A 19,284-nucleotide genomic window follows, 5' to 3' on the forward strand; every position below is an offset into this window, starting at 1 on the left:
TTTAAGAAAGCCGTCAGGGACAACGAAGACCCAGCCACGCACTCGCCATCGGCTCGCCACTCGATGATTATCGCACTGCGGGTTTTCATCGGAGGTTCGGTTAATGTCGCGTGCGTAGGGTGCGAAAGAAGTTCGACCTACGTAGATACGATCCACACACATCTTGCATTGCGCTATGAACCTAGCGACCCGGGTTTGATTCCCGTTCACGGCCAACACCGGTGACGGTTATCTGAACCGGTCCTGGGCCTCCCCATGGTTGACTCGGCCTCAAATGAGTACCTGGTGCGGTGTGTAAACATCGCCACTGGGGAGACAAAGGCGGTTGGGCATGGCGCTGGCCACCCACCCCCTCGTACACCGTACCAGCCTTGATAGGTTCTCGCTAACAGCACTTGCCCCGACTCTTAAAGGCTGTATGGGGGATCTTCGTATTTGCGTTAATGCATGTGCGTGTGGAAATGTGTGCACAAGTATGTGCGCGTGTGTGTGTTTTCGCAAATGGTGTGTTTACATGCGTGTGTGTACCTGCCTGAATGTCAGGTGCGAGTGAACAAGGCTGGGTCAGTAAGAAGCTGTGACTGACGGAGGATGAACCAACAGAAACAAGACCGTGCCAGCAGTTGGGCCTAGAGACATCGCCCCGTCTTCGTCGTCACGAAGACTGAATGTCAGTCGATCATCATAATTCTGAGAAGCGATTCAGATGTCTTGTTAAATAAAATAAAAATAAAACACAAAGTCAGAGAAATGTCCCGCTTCTCATCAGTTCACCGCCATGCAGGGCCAGTGGTGGAAATGTCTTATTCCTAGGGCGGGTTCTATCCACAGAAGGACCACTGTTGCCTTTCCCACAAAGTGGTACACAATGTATCGACCCCCACTGGGATGATAGGCTGAGCAAGCCCTCTCGACTTGGATGTGAACTCGCAACCTTCCAGTCACGAGCCACTCGCTCAACCGCTGCGCCACACGGATTAAGGCGGCCGAAACGTGGACTCAAACCCAGAACCACAACCTCACTGCTCCTGGGCAGGGAGTGAGGTGGCACTCCTCCCATTAGCCGCGGATTACCGACACTTTGACTGTGGATCAAGGTTTCGGGCATGGCGGTGCACGTCTGTGCTTCAAGTGGTTAGGAGGCGAGGGGGTTCTGTGGACCCAGTTGATTTGTGAGACTCCCAACCCCGCTGGGCTGCGAGGTGGCCAGGAGAGATGGGCAGTACCGGATTAAGCTAGTGCGGGGCCTGTAGCGTATGGTATAAAGGGGCCCTAAAAAAAACACGTAAATATTAAAACACGCAATTTTTTACTTGCATAGTAAAGTAATTGTATTTTTGCATTTTCTATACAGCCAGATATGACAAATCGTTAACCTTAATCACTCAGTCGTTCATAAAAGTTGAAAGCACTATCGTAATAGAGCAAGTGCAGAATCACTGAACCGGAATTGATAGATTGAAATAATTTAGCGCGGGGCCCTTGAAAGTGCTGGGCCCATAGCATATGTAGCTACTTTTGCTACTGGGCTAACCCGGCACTGGAGATGGGCAGTACAGTGACTAGGTAAATGAACGCGCGTGTCTGCGTGGACCTTGGAATATTATCACCTCGTGTGCAAGGATTTTCTCCGGGTACGTCGTGTCAAATTCACTTGGCGAGTTGAAACAGGTGACGTTACAAGCCAGTCAGCGAAGAAAGCCTCTGTTTTGTCGTGAAGATCCCAAAGAGACTAGGGATGAGTTAAAGGTTTAAAACATTTATGATTTCATATTGTTTAAAAGGAGAGTTTTTTTTTATCGTATTACAGATTTTCGGATCAAGTGCATTACGTATCCGTGTGTGTGTGTTTTCGAGCTCACAGAAGTTTTCTGTGTTTAGGATTAATCTAAACATTGGGAGCACATCCCTTCCAAAATAAACCCCTCAACAACCAATTGAAGTCATCTCCAAACACAACGCCAGTGCCCAAGTCCAACGCATATCCCAGCGACCAGCGCGTGACGTGAGTGTCCGTGTGCACGTGGGGAGCGGTAGTGTAGCGGTTAGCGCGCTGCGCTACAAACCTGGCCACCAGGGTTCGATTCCCGCTCACGACCAACACCGGTGACGATCATCTGAACCGGGTACTGGGCCTTCCCTAGGTCGACTCAGCCTAAAATGAGTACCTGGTGCGGTGTGTAAACATCGCCACTGGGGAGACCAAGGCGGCCGGGCGTGGTGTTGCCCACCCACCCCCTCGTGTGCTGTGCCGGCCTTTATAGGTGCTGCTCGCTAACAGCACTTGCCCCGACAGCCGTGTTAAGGCTACACGGGGGATTTTTGTCTTTTTGTGCCAGTTATTTTCTTTACTCTCGCGGCAAGTTGAGCTGGGTGCAGCTCTGGGAGCGATGTGATCGCCGCCGCGGGCACTGAGCCCTCCGTCACCCCCACAGCTCGAGAGGAGCCGCGCGGTCGTGGCGCTCGTGAAAGATAAACCCCGTTGACCGGCGATGTAAACCAGGCCTTGAACGGGGATTTTGTTGGTGTATATTTAGGGGCATACCCAATTCATGAATTGGTAACATAGAGATGCGAAGGTACAACCACAGCGATTAGAACGCCCCAAATCCTACACATTTCTGGCCACGGCGGTGCATCACTAAGACAGCCTTATAACAGAAACGAGTACTCGGTTACGTAATGCACTCTGTACATAATCCAGAGGTCGCCGATTCAGTCTCCTGGCGCAGCGATTGAGAAACAATGCTGCAAGTTTTTACTAAATCCGTCCACGCCTCTGTCCACCCAGCCACGGAGGGCGGCGACAAAAATAACAAGAAGAGGCATTTGTGTCAAAATCGGAAGAAAAAAAAACAACCCAACTCAATATTTTAAGAGCCGCAATGCACTGTGGTGGTGAATACGAGACGGTGATTCCTTAATAAATAACGCGTCACGAAGCAGCAGTCGCTTAAAGAGCCGCATGCGCAGGTTTTGCCGAGCCCTGACCCATGGGTGCAAATGGGCACACTATAAGTATAATTCTAGATTTGAAGCTTTCGTGACTGCAAGGATTCATATTCTTAGGTTTTTTCGGTAAAGTCACGTAGGTAAAAAATTTAAATTAATAAAAGTAAAATAAAAATAAAATAAAAATCACGACGTTTCGGAGGCAACACAAGCTTCCGTCTAGCTGTATCAAGTGATACAGCTACCGTGCTGTGACGGTTCCACCTGAAAACGGAAGCTTGTGTTGCCTCCGAAACGTCGTGATTTTTATTTTATTTTTATTTTACTTTTATTAATTTAAATTTTTTTACCTACGTGACTTTACCGAAAAAACCTAAGAACACTATAAGTATACTCAAGTACAGGCAGGTTGCGTGCGGTGCGGTAAAGTGTGAGTACTGCCACCTATTCTAAGACACTGGTCAACGTGGAATTTTTTTTCCAAATCCTTTCTAGAGGGGCTTCCCAGAGCTCCCTCTAATGGAAGCCCCTCTGTCAGCAGTGACGAAAAGACATTATGCAGGGCTGCAGCTGTGCCCTTTACGATATTGTACACGGTATTTTAGTTAAAATTGTAGTTCAAATACCGTGTACAATTGCAAACATGGTGTATTGTTCGATTTTAAATGTTCTGCTCCGGGCTCAGAGGTGTCATCGGGTTTGAACTTAGCAGGAACCCTGACCTCAACCTAACTCTGACTTCAAAGAGGGCCCTGCAGTTGACCCGAGACACTGTTTACCCAATGCCACTTTTCAAGCAGCTAATGTATGCGATGCGCAAACAAAATCCAGTTTCCTGTTTGGCCACGGGTGCCCAATGATAAGCAGTGGTTGTGTGTGTGTGTGTGTGTTAATGCCCAGGGCTAAGATCACGCCGACCACTTCTGGACAACGGCAGGCAAAGGGCCCTTCTGAAATCCCGACACTTTGGAATCCTGAACCTTCACTCCAGGAGGGAAAGTGGCGGTACCTCCGATAAGCACGGTTGGCTACGTGCGGCGTGAAAGATGCTCAACTCACATCCAAGGCAGCGAGCCCGAGATAAGATTCTACGGCCGAGACCTGGCTTCGTCAAATCCCGGAGGCAGATGTTGATATGTGCGATGAAAACCGACTCATTTTTCAAGCGAATTGTCACATTCCACTTAAATGGTCTATTTAAGGAAAATTGGTACCGCGGGTTTTGCCACTTCAGGCGGTTTCGTCGGTGGAATATTCGGTGTGGGGCCCATTGGGTAACGACGCCGCGAGGGAACGTCTAGCCATAGCTTCTAAATCATCCACTTTAAAGAAGCCGACACGACATGAACACACAGCCCAGGGTGGCTTTTCAGTGACGATAGTACGAGTTCAAATCCCAGCCGTGGTTCTGTAATCCCGTGACAATATCGACATCGTCATCTTTTATAGGCTTAGTCAAGATGCGCACAGCCTGCAGAAGCGGTGCTCATTAGCAGGATGTAGATAACAACCCTCTTCCCATATTTGTCTTCACAAATAATTGCGGTACTTTTTTTACGCATTCCATCAGCCACGCGGCCTTCTGTGAGTCCGTTTTACAGCGGCATCCGTTCAAATTGACCGTGTTGGGAAACGCTTAAAAAATTGTACAGATACGAGAACGGAGGAGGCGTTATTGATTTCCAAGTTAATATTCTGCACAATGACGCTGTGTGATTATTTTGTGCCGTGTAATGAATAGAAAGTCGTTTTGAACATCTGTAGATTAAGTAAAGATAAATAATTATATCCGGTAGTGCTTCTGATACTCGTGTATGCACTGTACATATGTATGTTGAACTTCTTCTGCGCCGTACGTAGCCAGCCGCGCCAATCGGCGGTGCGGGAAAGGGACAGCAGACCACACACAAACAGCAAACAAATGAATGATATTTCAATGTGTAGATTCAAAAGTGCACAGTTCCAGTGGGCTACTCAAGTGAGAAGGCAGAGCGTTCCAGACGTTTGCAGAGGCACAGCTAAGAGCACGTGACGACACCAAGACCACCTCCGTTTGGTGGGTGGCTAAAATTCACTGCGAGGAGGCGCGCGATGGTCAACGCTTCCTGAACAAGGCCTCTTCACACGACAACACGCCTATCGTGAAACACCAGCCATGGACAACTCACCAAATTGTGAGTCAATGAATCGCCATGATTTTAGGGGGGGGGGTGTCACGATTTGACGAAGTGATCGATGTTCACTAATCACATATAGCACAACTGAAAAATCATCTGTTCTCCCACACACACACAATTCAATGCGTGTATCGTGAGCAGGAGAATCGGACTGTACTGAACGAGCCTATGAATCACCGCGCACTCATCCCCTCCGACATGCTTCTCCCCTCCACATGGCTACCACCACCGACCACCTCGACCACAACCCCTCACCACTGGAGCCCAGCATCCCCGCAAACGCCGTCTCTAAGACGATGAGTCCGGGCGGTGGTGGCTGTGCACGCGGCCTGTCATCTGCCACGGTGCAGGGGCAGGGCGAGGGTTGGCGGATCGCACGACTTTTGTGAAACTCCCTTCCCGTGGGCGTCGAGGAGGAGCTTGTACCCGAGCTCGCCAGCAGAAGGCGGTACAGCAAATGTGTAACTCCACCTGCTCCGTCCGTATGGGATATAGTGTTGCCCCCTCGCATGCTTGGGGTTTCTGTGGTTTTTATGCCACATGTAAACATGTGTTAATGGGCCCGTGACAGCTGAATACATAGAGGACAGCAGAGCTTTGGGGGGGGGGGGCGCTGCTCAGTGTGTGGCTGCTGCTGCTGCCTCCTCGCTCGTCCGTGGCTCCTCACGCCTCTGAGTCGTCCTCTCTCTGTGTCTCTCTCTGTGTGTCTCTCTCTCTCTGTGTCTGTCTGAGAGCGAGCGGCTACTGTGCAGCAGCGCGCTACAAGTTGACATCATTATTATTATACGTTTATTAGTCGACTAAAGTTGTAATCCCCTACTTTTTGTTGGTCAATAACGCAGAATGCCCTTAAAAGTAGCGGCTGCCCCATGTATATTGCCTCCTGAAAGCGGAAAACCTCCCGTGCCTGATGCTCATGACCCCCCTCAAGCCTCCCGTCCAGCGGCACAAGTGGAAACAGCGGACTCTTTCCAACGACTTGCCATCTGTCCGACGAGTCGAGTAATCCGAGTGTGGTGTGCGGAGTAAGCGGTTACTTGAACGAGTCAGCCCCCAATCGCTGGTCTCAGGCGCGTGTGAGCGCCCGCGTGGGTATGGAGAGCGGTGGCGCAGTGCTTGGGGCTATGAACCCAACGCCCCCCGAGTGAGATTCACGCTCACCGCCAACAAGAGTGGCGCAAACATTTGGACCGGCACTGCACCCTTCCCGAGGTTGACCCAGTGCCTAAATGAGTAGCCGGTGCGGTGTGTAAACATCAGCACTGGTGGGGAGTCAAAGGCGGTCGGGCGTGGTGTTGGTGTCATAGGTGCTCACAAACAGCACTTGCCCCAACAGTCTGGCAAGGCTATGTGGGGGATCTTTGTCTTTGTTGGAAAGGTTTACAGTGAGTGCGAGAGAGAGCGTGAGTGCAAGATAGGGTGCGTGAGAGCGTGAGAGAGAGTGTGCATGAGTGCATAATAGCGTGTGTGAGAGAGAGGGTGCGAAAGAGTGTGAGAGAGAGAGCGTGAGTGCGAGAGGAGAGAGGGTGCGTGAGTGAGGGTGCATGAGTGAGTGAGAGAGAGCATTAGAGAGTGGGTGCGTGAGTGCGTGATAGTGTGCGTGGGAGTGAGGGTGCGTGAGAGTCTGAGAGAGAGCATAAGTGAGAGCGAGTGTGAGTGAGAGAGGGTGCGTGAGAGAGAGGGTGCATGAGTGAGTAAGTGTATGTGAAAGAATGGGTGCGAAAGAGTGTGAGAGAGAGAGAGAGCGTGAGTGAGATAGGAGAGAGTGTGCGTGAGAGAGTGTGCATGAGTGCGTGATAGGGTGCGTGAGAGAGAGGGTGCGTGAGAGAGAGGGTGCGTGAGTGAGATAGAGGGTGCGTGAGAAATAGAGTGTGCAATGAGTGCGTAATAGTGTGTGTGAGAGAGCGGGTGCGAAAGAGTGTGAGAGAGAGAGAGAGCGAGAGAGTGAGGGTGCGTGAGAGTCTGAGAGAGAGCGTGAGTGAGAGAGAGCGTGAGTGAGAGAGAGTGCGTGAGAGAGTGTGCATGAGTAAGTGAGAGAGAGCGTGAGAGAGTGCGTGAGAGAGAGTTAGAGGGTGCGTGAGAGAGTGCGTGAGAGAGTGAGAGAGAGCGTGAGTGAGAGAGAGTGCGTGAGAGAGTGTGCATGAGTAAGTGAGAGAGAGCGTGAGAGAGTGCGTGAGAGAGAGTTAGAGGGTGCGTGAGAGAGTGCGTGAGAGAGTGAGAGAGAGCGTGAGAAAAGAGCATGAGTGTGAGTGAGAGACCATGCGAGTGCGTGCGCGCGTCTCACCGAGGCGCAGCGTGAGGTTCACGGACGCCGGGTGCTGCACGCCGTGCTCCATGCTGCGGCTCTGCCACCAGGACCCGTCTCCGTCCGCGTCCGTGAGCAGCTCGGCGCCGTGGCTCATCGCCGGATCGGCGGCCGAGCAGCGGTGGCAGGCGGTGGCGCTGGCGCTGGAGGAGGCGGAGGAGGAGGAGGCGACGGCCCCCGTCTGCGCGCAGTACTCCTCCTCGACGGGAGAGCCGCAGGTGTCGGACGCTTCCACGGTGGCGCCGAACGCCGCGTTCACGAACTCGGGCCGGCACAGCTGAGCGCGGCCCCGCGCGTCGTAGCAGCTGCCAGGACCGCCCGAGGAGCCCGCGGCGCCGCCGTCACCGCGGGCTGCCGGGTCCAGGGCTGCCCTGCCGCTGTGCGGGGCAACGACGAGCAGAAGCAGCAGCGGCGGCAGCAGCAGCTGACGGAGATGGGGGGCCGCGCGTGGCCAACAGCGCCGAGCTCTCGTCTCCTCCATCCTCGTCGTGAATTTCGCGAGGGGCTCGGTGCGAACGTAGCGACGTCTCGTTCGAATGGTGGCGGTGGTGGTGGCTTCCGATGTGTGTGCGCGTGTGTGACTGACGGATCTGCGGGCTGGACTGCAGCTCGTCTTGTTGTCGACGGGGAGCTGAATCCGTCGACTCGGGAGGGATGCGCTCTGCCCACTGCCGCGGCCGCTGCGTTTTGGCTCGTACCGTATTTTTAGCCGTGCAAGTGACGCGCCATGATGTCACCAGCTGCTGCTGCTGCTGTCGCTGTCACTGCCACGCTGGGGGCTCCGGGCCAAAAATAAAATTAAAAAGTGGCACGAGTATTATTGCTCCTCCTGCTGCTGCTGCTACCGCTCAAGAACAACGCAAACAAGCTGCACGGTTATGATGTGTTCATCAACATACATCCGACACCTCTGCTGAGTATCTCAATCACGACTGTGGAAGGTCAACGGTGGTGTCCGTTGACCCTGATGTGAGTTGTGGTGGTGGTGGAGATGTCCCTGAGTGGTGGAGCTCCCCGTGAGTGGTGATGGTGGTGGAGATGTCCGTGATTGGTGGTGGAGGTGTCTCTGAGTAGTGAAGCTCCCCGTGCGTGGTGGTGGTTGAGATATCCGTCAGTGGTGGTGGTGGTGGAGGTGTCCGTGAGTGGTGGTGGTGGAGATGCCCCTGAGTGGTAGTGGAGTCGTCGTACAACGCGGCTATATTCGTGATAAAACAAGCCGAGCCGAGCGTGCTTGCTTGAGCTCAGCTGAAGGTGATGAGGTGGAGATGTTGCGAGCTGGAGAGGATGCGAACTAGAGATGTTGCGAGCTGGAGATGTTGCGAGCTGGAGATGTTGCTAGCTGGAGAAGATGCGAGCACGCTGTGTTTTCGTGCTCACGAGCTCCGCGTTCCGTCTCCGCGTTGGAGGGAGGGACCAATCCTCGTCTCTGCGGCGAGACTGGCGCAGGCAGGCGGTGGCAGGAGAAGAGGGAGGGGAGGGCAGTGGTGATGGATGGGAGTGAGAGGGATGGATGGGTAAGACCTGGACGGAGTAATCCGCGTTTTAAACAAGCCCAACAATTTTAAAGCACTGCTGTATACGTTTCGCCGAAGGATATTAAGACGGCGTCCTTAATGTGTGTTCGAGAATCTAGAACTCTTGACTCTGGAGATGATTTCTGAAGGTGACGTCTTATTAGCCGACCCGGGTGGTATGAGTAGTGAGAGGAGTTCACGGCCCACAGTAGGAATCGCGTGAGTTCGACTCCCTTTGAGAGGGTAGGGGTTGAGATGTGCACCCGTGCCTCTCTCATCCGCAGGGGGTCGATAAAAGTGGACACCGATCCTGAGTTGGCGATGCAACACGACCTCAATGCCCCATTCCTGTGCCATGGCCATGGGTTGTTGCACACAACACAAGTCATACCTCGTCAAGTTACAAGTTGCCACACGCATGTAACACCGCAGTGCTGCTAACCGTGTTTACACCGTGAGCGTCTACTACAGAGCTCGCCAGCAAGCGAGCTGCCTCGCAACGGAGCATGCGTTTCGTGCTGTTTGTTCTCATTCATTCTCAGGGAGAGAGAATGATTCAGAGCAAGGCCGTAGCCATGGAGTCAACATTGGGGGGAATCAAATTTTCCAGGGGGTCTGGGGATCCCAACTCAGAAAAAAAATCTAAATTTAAAAACTAATTTCCTGCCATTTCCTGCCTAAAAATATTTTAAAATTCACTAACACACGGGATGGACTTTTTATTTATTTTTTACATTAATGTCTAATAGTGTATTGTATTACAGTGCTCTGTTTTAACTTTTTTTTTTACCATTTCTTGTTTCATTGTACTGTATGTAATGTTTGAGATTAGGGATTAATAAAATGCAACCATAATCATATAATCAGAAATCTATGCATTGATTTATATGAAGACAAGTCCAGATATTGTGGCCAAGGTTTAGCAAATTGTTGTTTTTATTTACATAGCATAGCAATTATTATTACTTTTTAATATTTTTCTAGCAATATATTGGGGGGGGGACATTTTGAGCATATTTGGCTTGATTCAGAGGCGCCTTAAACAACAGACCGGAGCGGACAGCCAGCCAGAGCCGGCGCTACCAACAATACCCCAAACCTCTGTGGCCCTATATTGGGATTACTTGGCGATACTGCGTGGGCAGTACAAATAAAAAAAATGGTGAACACATTCGTTCATACCACTGCCGTCTTTAAAGGGAAATATATCACAGGCGATGTTTCGGGCAAACGGGGCCTTGGTGCATGGCACATATTTGGCCAGCTTCATTCAAGAGGGTTGATACACGTGGCGAGGAAACCGGAGCATCCGGAGAGGACAAACGCGTGCGAGTGGGTGACATTCAATCCACTCTTGGTACATGGAAATGTGTCCGTATTCTAGATTTGAAGCTTTCGTGACTGCAAGGATTCATATTCGTAGGTTTTTTCGGTAAAGTCACGTAGGTAAAAAATAAAAAATAAAAATTAATAAAAGTTAAATAAAAAATAAAATACAAATCACGACGTTTCGGAGGCAACACAAGCTTCCGTCTTAATTTTGGAGCTTTCGTGACTGCCCCCCCTCTCTATATTTAAGGGACCGTCACATAAACGACCCCTCTCTCTGTGCCGATATGTGTCCTCTCTCTGTGTGTCCTTGTGATGTCTGTCTGCTTGTATGTCTGTCTATAGTTTTCTAGTTAGATTTTTTATTGATATTTATTTTATGCCTGATGATGATTGCTTGTGTTGCAATCGAAACGTCGCAATTATTTTAATTTATTATTTTATTTTTAGACGTGACTTAACCGAAAGAACCAAAGAACAAGCTTCCGTCTTCAGGCGGGACCGTCACAGCTATCGTGCTGTGACGGCCCCACCTGAAGACGGAAGCTTGTGTTGCCTCCGAAACGTCGTGATTTTTATTTTATTTTTTATTTTACTTTTATTAATTTTTATTTTTTACCTACGTGACTTTACCGAAAAAACCTAAGAATATGAAATGTGTCCGCTTTGCTGCAATGCCATACCTCGGCTAAGCCAGCAGATGGCGACCTTAGCGCCCCCACGGGCGACGGAGTTTCACAGCATTTGCGTGGCGATCCAGCAATTAAACTCCGTTGCTGCCCCCCCCACACACTGTCAACCCTTTATCAGTCTCCTACCTTATTATTACAGACAAATTCAGACTTCATTGGTCACACCGTGTCATTATAAATCTCAACGTTCATCCTATACACTAAACTATACACGATACAATACATTATACACTACACTACTATACACTACACGACTATACACGACACTATACATTACTATACAGCACACTATATACCCCACTATACACTACACTATACACTACACTACTACATACCTGTCAACCCCTTATCAGTTCCTACCTTGTTACAGACCAATTCAGACCTTGTTGGTCACCCCGTGCCCTTATAAATCTCAACGTTCATCCTACAAAGTCCCATCACAAGGGAGAAACACAAAACAAATAGACACAAAAATGTTTGTTGCCCGTATTAAAACGGCTGTACACCGTATGGACCTGAAAACTTACTTTCCCTGCACAAGAACACGTGGTACACCGTATGGGCTGTCAGCTACGCAGTGCTGGATTACAGGCAGCGACGTGCAGCAGCATAGCCATCACCACTGCTGCCACATCTGTGAAAAAGAGCTTTATAGCTCATCGGATTCCTCCAAAAATATTCTGATACAACTACAGGGCGTGGGGAGTATGCGATTGTCCGTCTTGTGGCTAAGAAGTCACCTGAAAGTGGATCACTCAGAAGCAGTTCTATGACATTGTAGTGCGTAGTTAATGTGGCGCTGCGCTCTGCTGTTGTAGGAGAAAACATTTATTTAAAAAAAGTATATTTAATTAAGTAGAACGTGTTGTCTATATTTATTTAAAGTTGCGCATTTTTACGTGACGTCACATTTCTCAACTACCCCCCCCCCCCCTCTCGTCACACATTGTCACAAATGTCTCACCCCCCCCCCCAGGTGCATGACGTCATTTATGGGCGGCCCCTTACCTGGTAAAATAAAAAGTTTCAGTTTTTTTATCAGTATGTGCGATCCATTCTGTCAGTGATGGACATTCCATGTTACGATGGTAAGAGCCACAAACACGTAAAAAAATAATTAATATCATGGCCCAGACGTGATTTGAACTCGCAACCTCTTGATTTGGAGTCAAGCCGCTCTTCCGTTAACGCCACGAGGTCTCTGCAGCGGTCGGTCGTGGAAAACACGCGCGGGGGTTCGAATCGCCCGGCACCGCCCGTTAAATATTTATTAATGACGGAGCTTTTTGTCGCTCTGTCTTCAGAAGCGACCTGGCCACAAATGAGAGCTCAACGAAGTGGCGGCTTGTAGTGTGAACATTTATCGCAGCCAAATACTCTAAAGGCATGATTATTAATGTGTGGGGTGGGGGGGGGAGGTCCCCGATATGTCGTCTCGATATACGTCGTTTCGCCCCCTACATCGCCGACTTAGTGAGGAACACAGCGTAAAATGTGCCCGCACCTACACGTCGTTTTAAACTCGGTTCAGCCTGAGCCGAGTCGAACACATTGTGCGTGTGGGTGCGTTGTTTAGTGGCTTCGCGTGAACGCTGCTCTTAGAACCGGGGACCCGACTTCGATTCTCGTTCACGGCCAACACCAGTGACGATCGTTTTCGATTATAATTTTAGATGCTCGTTTTAGATGATCATTTTCTATTATCGTTTTCGATTACCATTCTCGATTATTGTTTTCGATTGCCATTTCATATTATCATTTTCTATTATCGTTTTAGATTATTTTAGATGATTGTTTTAGATTACCATTCTCGATTATTGTTTTCGATTGCCATTTTAGATGATCATTTTCGATTATAATTTTAGATTATCGTTTTCGATGATAATTTCAGTTGATCGTTTTCGATTATAGTTTTAGATTATAATTTTCGGTTACAATTTTACGATGATCGTTTTCTCGGCTCAGCTGATTTCGACTCTAGCGGGTGGTGTGGGTGTCACACAGTGAGGGGCTAACACCTGGTGCCATCCACCAGTCATTTCAACCAGCCTACCCATGGCACCTGCAGGGTCTGACCCGAGACCTCCTCCTACCAGCAAGCCTTCGACACTTCACTTAATGTGCATGTTGTTTATGTCGTTTATTGTGAAATTTCGGTCACAGTTCCTATGATCCCTGTTACATTGCTTTTATGGCTTTATTTTGGTGATTTCAGTGTAGCATAATTGTGCTATGAAGAAGGGCCCTTACCCAAAACGTCACCTATTTCTATAGTTTTCGTTTTAATGCCTAACAGTGTTATTGACGAACTTGTTGAGTGTAAAACAATTGATGATTTACAGACATTTGTCAATGCACAGCTGGATAAAGGCAACCTAACATGCCACACCCGTAGGGGTTGTTTAACCATACTTCACCTCACTGGTATAAGTGTGAGCTGGTGTGGGAATTAGGGTGCAGATATTCACTGACATCCGTGTCCAGGAATCGAATTGACGTGCGCCCACTGCTACGCCTCTTCCCCTACCCTGTCGCATATTTATAGCAACCGACGAACAATGTTTTGCCAGGAGGCACAGCTGAGATGCTACGGACAGCCGGATGAAGGGCAACTGTTAAGCCCAGGCATGTGCCGTCGTGTACGGGTGGCTTAGCGGTCACAGAGCTCTACTCCGGGTCAAAAGGTCACCCGGGTTCGGACCCACATCCGAGCTGCTGACAATAACCGGCCCAGAATGAACGAGCACGCAGCCTGCTCTCAACGTGCGTGTGGAGGTTGGCGTGGCTCTTGGTCGGGGCTGGCTGAGAGAGGGATTGTCTCTCTTTTAGCAAAGGGACACAACGCCAAACGTACTTCACGGTAGCCTGGTGAGGTGGGGAACTCAGAGGCAGTGGTTGTCGCCCCACTGGTGGAATTTCAACCACTGGCTTCGGGGCGCTAAATAGGAGGATTTAGCACCAATACCCTCAATGTTCATTTGAGCAGCAGGAACTCAACTCGAGTAATCGCTGCTATTGTGGTGTTTTGATTAAGTGAATGCCCAATGGATGTGTGTTAACAGTGCAAGGGCGCAGAGCGTCACTGGTGGAGGGAATTAGACCGCGTGGTGAATGGAGAAGCCACTTGACGCCTCTGAGCAGCTCCTAGCCACAGGAACTTTGCTGAGAAAGGATGCGTGCGTGTGACGCGTTGTAAATCCACGATCGACGGTAAGAAAGGGGCTGTATGTAGAGCTGTGTGGCTCCGTTAAGGGTCTTGCCAACAAGGGGGCATTTGTTTGGTAGTTTACAACGCAGCATTGCTGCACGCACAGCCACCCACTCTGGCACGATCCCCTCTCAAAACACGGACACATGTGTTGCTGTCGTTCGGAGTAGAGGTGCAAATGTGTCTGTTAATAACCAACATCATCACCATCGTCATCGCCATTGCCTATCCACGCTGTCGAAAAAGTCACGTAGAAGGGAAGTAATAAAATAATAAAAATAAAACATAATAAAATAATTCTCACGACGTTTCGGCCACAACGCAAGCAGCCGTCCTCTTATTATTATTATCATCATAAAGCATTGTCAGTCCACAGATGGATGAAGGCATCCCCAAGCCCAAGCCACCTCTCAGGATCCTGCGATGTTATAATCGACTCGGCACCTGCACGCGAACTGATCTCATTGCTCCATCTCCCAGGTGGATGTCCCCTCGGACGCGTTCCATTCCTTGGCCACCACTCCGTCGTTCTTCTTGGCCGTCGTCTGTCGCCCCCTGCTACAAAGGGGACGTTTCCTCGGCTCGTGATGCGACTACCGAACATCTGTGAAAATACTGGACACCTGTGAAAGAAAGCGCTTTATAGCTCATCGGATTCCTCCAGCATAAATCAATGTTCTGATTCTGAGCAGCACAGATGCTGTAACAAAAAAAAAATCCCCGGATTTATAACGGCGATTTATTGGGAAACGTGTTTTGCTTGGGCGCGTTTGCTCTGGGAGATCGCCCCCTGCAGGATTTGCGGCGTTGTCGGGGCTTGCTGAGCGACGGGCCGCTCATCATGCTGAGCTACAGGGAAGATCGGCCCCGATGGTGAACTGCGGAGGCACAGTAGGGGGCTACATATGGCCAGATTCACACCATCCTTGGTCTCGGCAATTTGCCCCCCCCCCCCACTTGTGTTTCCGACGGCACGGCACGCAACGCCAGGATTGACTTGACGCTCCGTACCGCCCGTCCCGCTCCCCCGTGCCGCCGACTCCGCGGCTAGCGCGCCCCCCCCCCCCGCCTGTCAGTGTGTCCGCTGCAGCTACATGGTGTGCACGGTGGCCCTCCTGGCCTCGGCGTTCGTCACGGCCCTGGCGACCGCGTTCACAATCCTCACGGGCCCCCGCCGGCACCACAGCCGCCGTCGCAGTGGCCACTGTCGTCATCGTCGGTGCCGGTGCTCGTGTTGAGCGCACCGGCACCGGCGAAGCCTGACTGCTGATGAGACACTGAATGTCAAAACCAGTCCTGAGTTTGGTTGCGTTAAACGAATTACGTACTAAATTGAGATTTAAAGCTTTCGTGACTGCAGGGATTCATCTTCTTGGTTCTTTCGGTAAAGTCACGTAGAATGGAAATAATAAAATAATAAAAATAAAACAATAAAATAATTCCCACGACGTTTCGGCCACAACGCAATCAGCCGTCCTCAGATGGAGAACAGGTATGTCGAGAAGATGAATCCCTGCAGTCACGAAAGCTTTAAATCAAGAAGACAGACCTGTTCTCCACCTGAGGACGGCTGTTTGCGTTGTGGCCGAAACGTCGTGAGAATTATTTTATTATGTTTTATTTGTATTATTTCCATTCTACGTGACTTTACCGAAAGAACCAAAAAAATTACGTACTCCCTGATGGCCGTGTAGCTGATGGGATGTGTCCAGTTCGTGGTGTGGGATTGCAGAGGGCAGGGCAATGCGATCCATTGTTGAACTGCAGTGCTCTGCTCTCGAAATTCTGTACTCCCTGCCTTCAACAATAAGCACTGTCCAGTGTGGTAATTTAAGAACTATGGGAGCCTTAAACATTGAAGTCTATGGGAACCTTAAACATTCATTCTATAGGAGGCTTTAGCATGAAGTCTATGGAAGCCTTTAACATTGAAGTCTATGGGAGCCTTTAACATTGAAGTCTATGGGAGCCTTAAACATTGAAGTCTATGGGAATCTTAAACTTTCATTCTATAGGAGGCTTTAGCATGAAGTCTATGGAAGCCTTAAACATTGAAGTCTATGGGAGCCTTTAACATTCAAGCCTATGGGAGCCTTTAACATTGAAGTCTATGGGAGCCTTAACTATGGAAGTCTATGGGAGCCTTAAACATTGAAGTCTATGGGAGCCTTCACCATTGACGTCTATGGGAGCCTTAAACAGTGAAGTCGATGGGAGCCTTAAACATTCATTCTATAGGAGGCTTTATAATTAAGTCTTTGGAAGCCTTTAACATTGAAGTCTATGGGAGCCTTTAACATTGAAGACTATGAAAACCTTAAACATTAATTATATAGGAGGCTTTAACATTACGTTATGTTTTTTTATTAATGGTTAAATAATTAGCGGGTGTCCACGTTGGTTAGGTTATTGCATTTCGGGAGTCCGAATTCAATGGCGTTGGAATTCGGACTCTCCTATGTGGAATTGGGACTCTTTATTTGAAACTCCTTAAGGTTGAAAGTGAGACTCCTCAAAAAGCAACATGGACCCCCCCCACCCCCTTTGGACCTACCCCGTGAAGACACCGCACAGTACCACAACTCCCATTACCGCGCTGTGCCACTGCAGCTGCATCACCTGGCCACACGGTGACACTTCAGCTTATTTAGCGGACGTCCGTGTTGGTTAGGTCGTTTAACGGGTGTCCACGTTGGTTAGGTAGTTTATCGGGTGTCCATATTGGTTAGGTCGTTTAGCGAGTGTCCTTGTTGGTCAGGGCGTGTAGCGAGTGTCCATGTTAGGTCATTTAGCGGGCGTCCAGACTGGCTAGGTCGTTTGAGCGGGTGTCCATATTGGTAAGGTCGTTTAGTGGGCACCCATATTTGTTTGGTTACAGGAGTTCCAATTCAATGGCGTTGGAATTCGGACTCACGATTTGTAATTGTGACTCCTTGGGTTTTCAAGTGAGATGCCTCAAAAAGCAACATGGACCCCCCACCCACCCAGCACACAAACCTGGACCACACCAGAACGCCAAATGAACCGATCCCGGATCCCCAAGGAAAGCATGGCATTGGCATCATTGAGATGAGATGTAAGGCACCGTTTGGGACGCCGAGGCAAATACGCCATAGGGTTACAGGAACCAATTCACGAATGGAATCGTGGCAATTAATCGTGGCGATTCTTTGAAATCAGAGATGGGGGGGTGGGGGACCATCACAGCTGCACAGCCAAATCTCACACGAGGGATAACCCCGTGCTCGGCCACGGAGGCTCAGCCGAGCCAGGCAGAACAAAGTTCACGCCAAGAGTAAAACACAAGACAACGGGGACATTTATTGCACGAGTAACATGAGATCGATGTTAAAAATAGGCACTGAAAGGGCCTGGCAAACACCGTACAGAAATGACTCCTGACAGGTAAAATCTGAAGCATGGTGCGAATTTACATAACATTGGCATTGTCATAAAAAAGCATAAAAGTGACCATTACATTTATCGCCCTTTTGTCAATATCACAGCGTGCTAACCACTATGCAATCACGCCTCCCTAATAATCATTACAATGGAAGCAATATTTAAAATTGCAATTAGTGATCAATGAAATCAAATGCTTACACAGTATGTAATATATAAATCGAATTGTTCAATGACCACAACTTCAAAAGAAAATAACGTTGACATTTCAGCTAATGGCCGTAATCAATGTTACACATGCATATACAACTCATGCCACAATACTGTATACCTTCTTGCCAATATTAAAGCCATTTAGTATGTCTGCTCAATTGAGCGGCGGTGGTTGGCGCATGCCTGTAATCCAGCGCTGTGTGAGGGTTGGTGGACCGCACAAATGTTAAAAAAACGTCCTTCTCATGGGCGTAGAGATGGCTCGCCAGGTGGAATGGCAACATTGGGACTAATACTGGTAGTAACCTCCTGGTTACACCAGCCCACAGAGGATTGTGTCCATCCGTCGTGCATCCAAAAATGGGAGGGGTGGGGCTGGGTGGAGAAGGGAGGGTGGGGAGGGGCTGGGTGGGGAGTGTTAGGGGTGGGGCTCGGTGAGGAGGGGCTGCTCACCCCGTGGTGCCCTTATAAAACTCAACGTTTAACCTACTCACGCCGGCTTGTGCCCGCCCTCAGTCGGGCAGATTTTCAGAATACACCACGCCGCCGTTGACCCTGGCCATTGACCGAGAAACCCAACGTTACCCCCAGCTACCTCCGCAAGAATGTTTTTATCTATCCCTTCTGTATGGTATAGTGTTGCCCCCTAGCATGTGGGCATTTTTCCAGATTGCTCAAGTTTTCCTCCCACATACGAACACTCGTGAAATGGCCGAAAACATCTCGATACAGAGGGGACTGCAGGGCTTGGGCAACTGTCGATACCAGCTGACCACATGGCTGCCTTCCACTTGTCCGTGATTCTCTCCGCCTCTGCGTTGTTCTCTTTTGTGAACAGCAAATACTATGGCGCGTTAAAAGTCAAAATTATTATCTATCCTACTGTCACTCAATCCATTTTATTCACTATAGAACGAATTTATTAAACAGCAAAGCAAAGAACCCATGCTCTAGTCAGCCATCCTAAATCACAGCAATTGCTATATATATAAACGCCACCGTAAATCAACACAAAATGCTAATTTGTTTTATTTTTGTCTTCTGTCACCTACAAGTGCTCAATTCTGTGAAGCAGCATCAGTTTACTGATACATGACACTTCACCCTGAAACTAGAGGCTGACGCTAGGCTGATCCAACGTCTAAAAATAGCATATTTAATTGACCATCACTACTGCCTCTAGACATAGGCACCGATGTCAATGAATCAGTTACACGTTGAGTGTATTGTGGGCGGCATCATCACAAATACGCATCAGCCCAGCGATGCATGCTTTGAACAACTAGATTGTACATACATTTAGCCAATGACTTTTAGCATTTTAATGAAATAAATCATAATTGGCTGTGGGATGGGAATCCTGGTAAAGCACTAATTCGCTCAGTGAAAAAAAAAAAACGCAACCTGGCTCTGGTTGAATACTTGTAAACTATACAAGTGTATAGTTCAGAAGTATTCACAAATAGGCCCTCTAACAATACTCAAGATAGCC

General features: G+C 49.2%; 1 protein-coding gene across 1 annotated transcript in view; it reads right to left on the reverse strand.

Annotated features, from left to right (window-relative positions):
• Window positions 1-7,915, reverse strand: part of LOC144733982 (laminin subunit gamma-1-like) — a 137,405-nt gene extending 129,490 nt beyond the window's left edge. Inside the window, exon 1 of the mRNA XM_078616009.1 lies at window positions 7,414-7,915. Coding sequence (XP_078472135.1) covers window positions 7,414-7,915 — 502 coding nt within the window. The remainder of the gene's footprint in view (window positions 1-7,413) is intronic.
• Between the last annotated feature and the right edge of the window lie 11,369 nt (window positions 7,916-19,284).

This window comes from Lampetra planeri, chromosome 49, assembly GCF_965212315.1.
Source record: "Lampetra planeri chromosome 49, kcLamPlan1.2.h2, whole genome shotgun sequence".
Taxonomy (NCBI): Eukaryota; Metazoa; Chordata; class Hyperoartia; order Petromyzontiformes; family Petromyzontidae; genus Lampetra; species Lampetra planeri.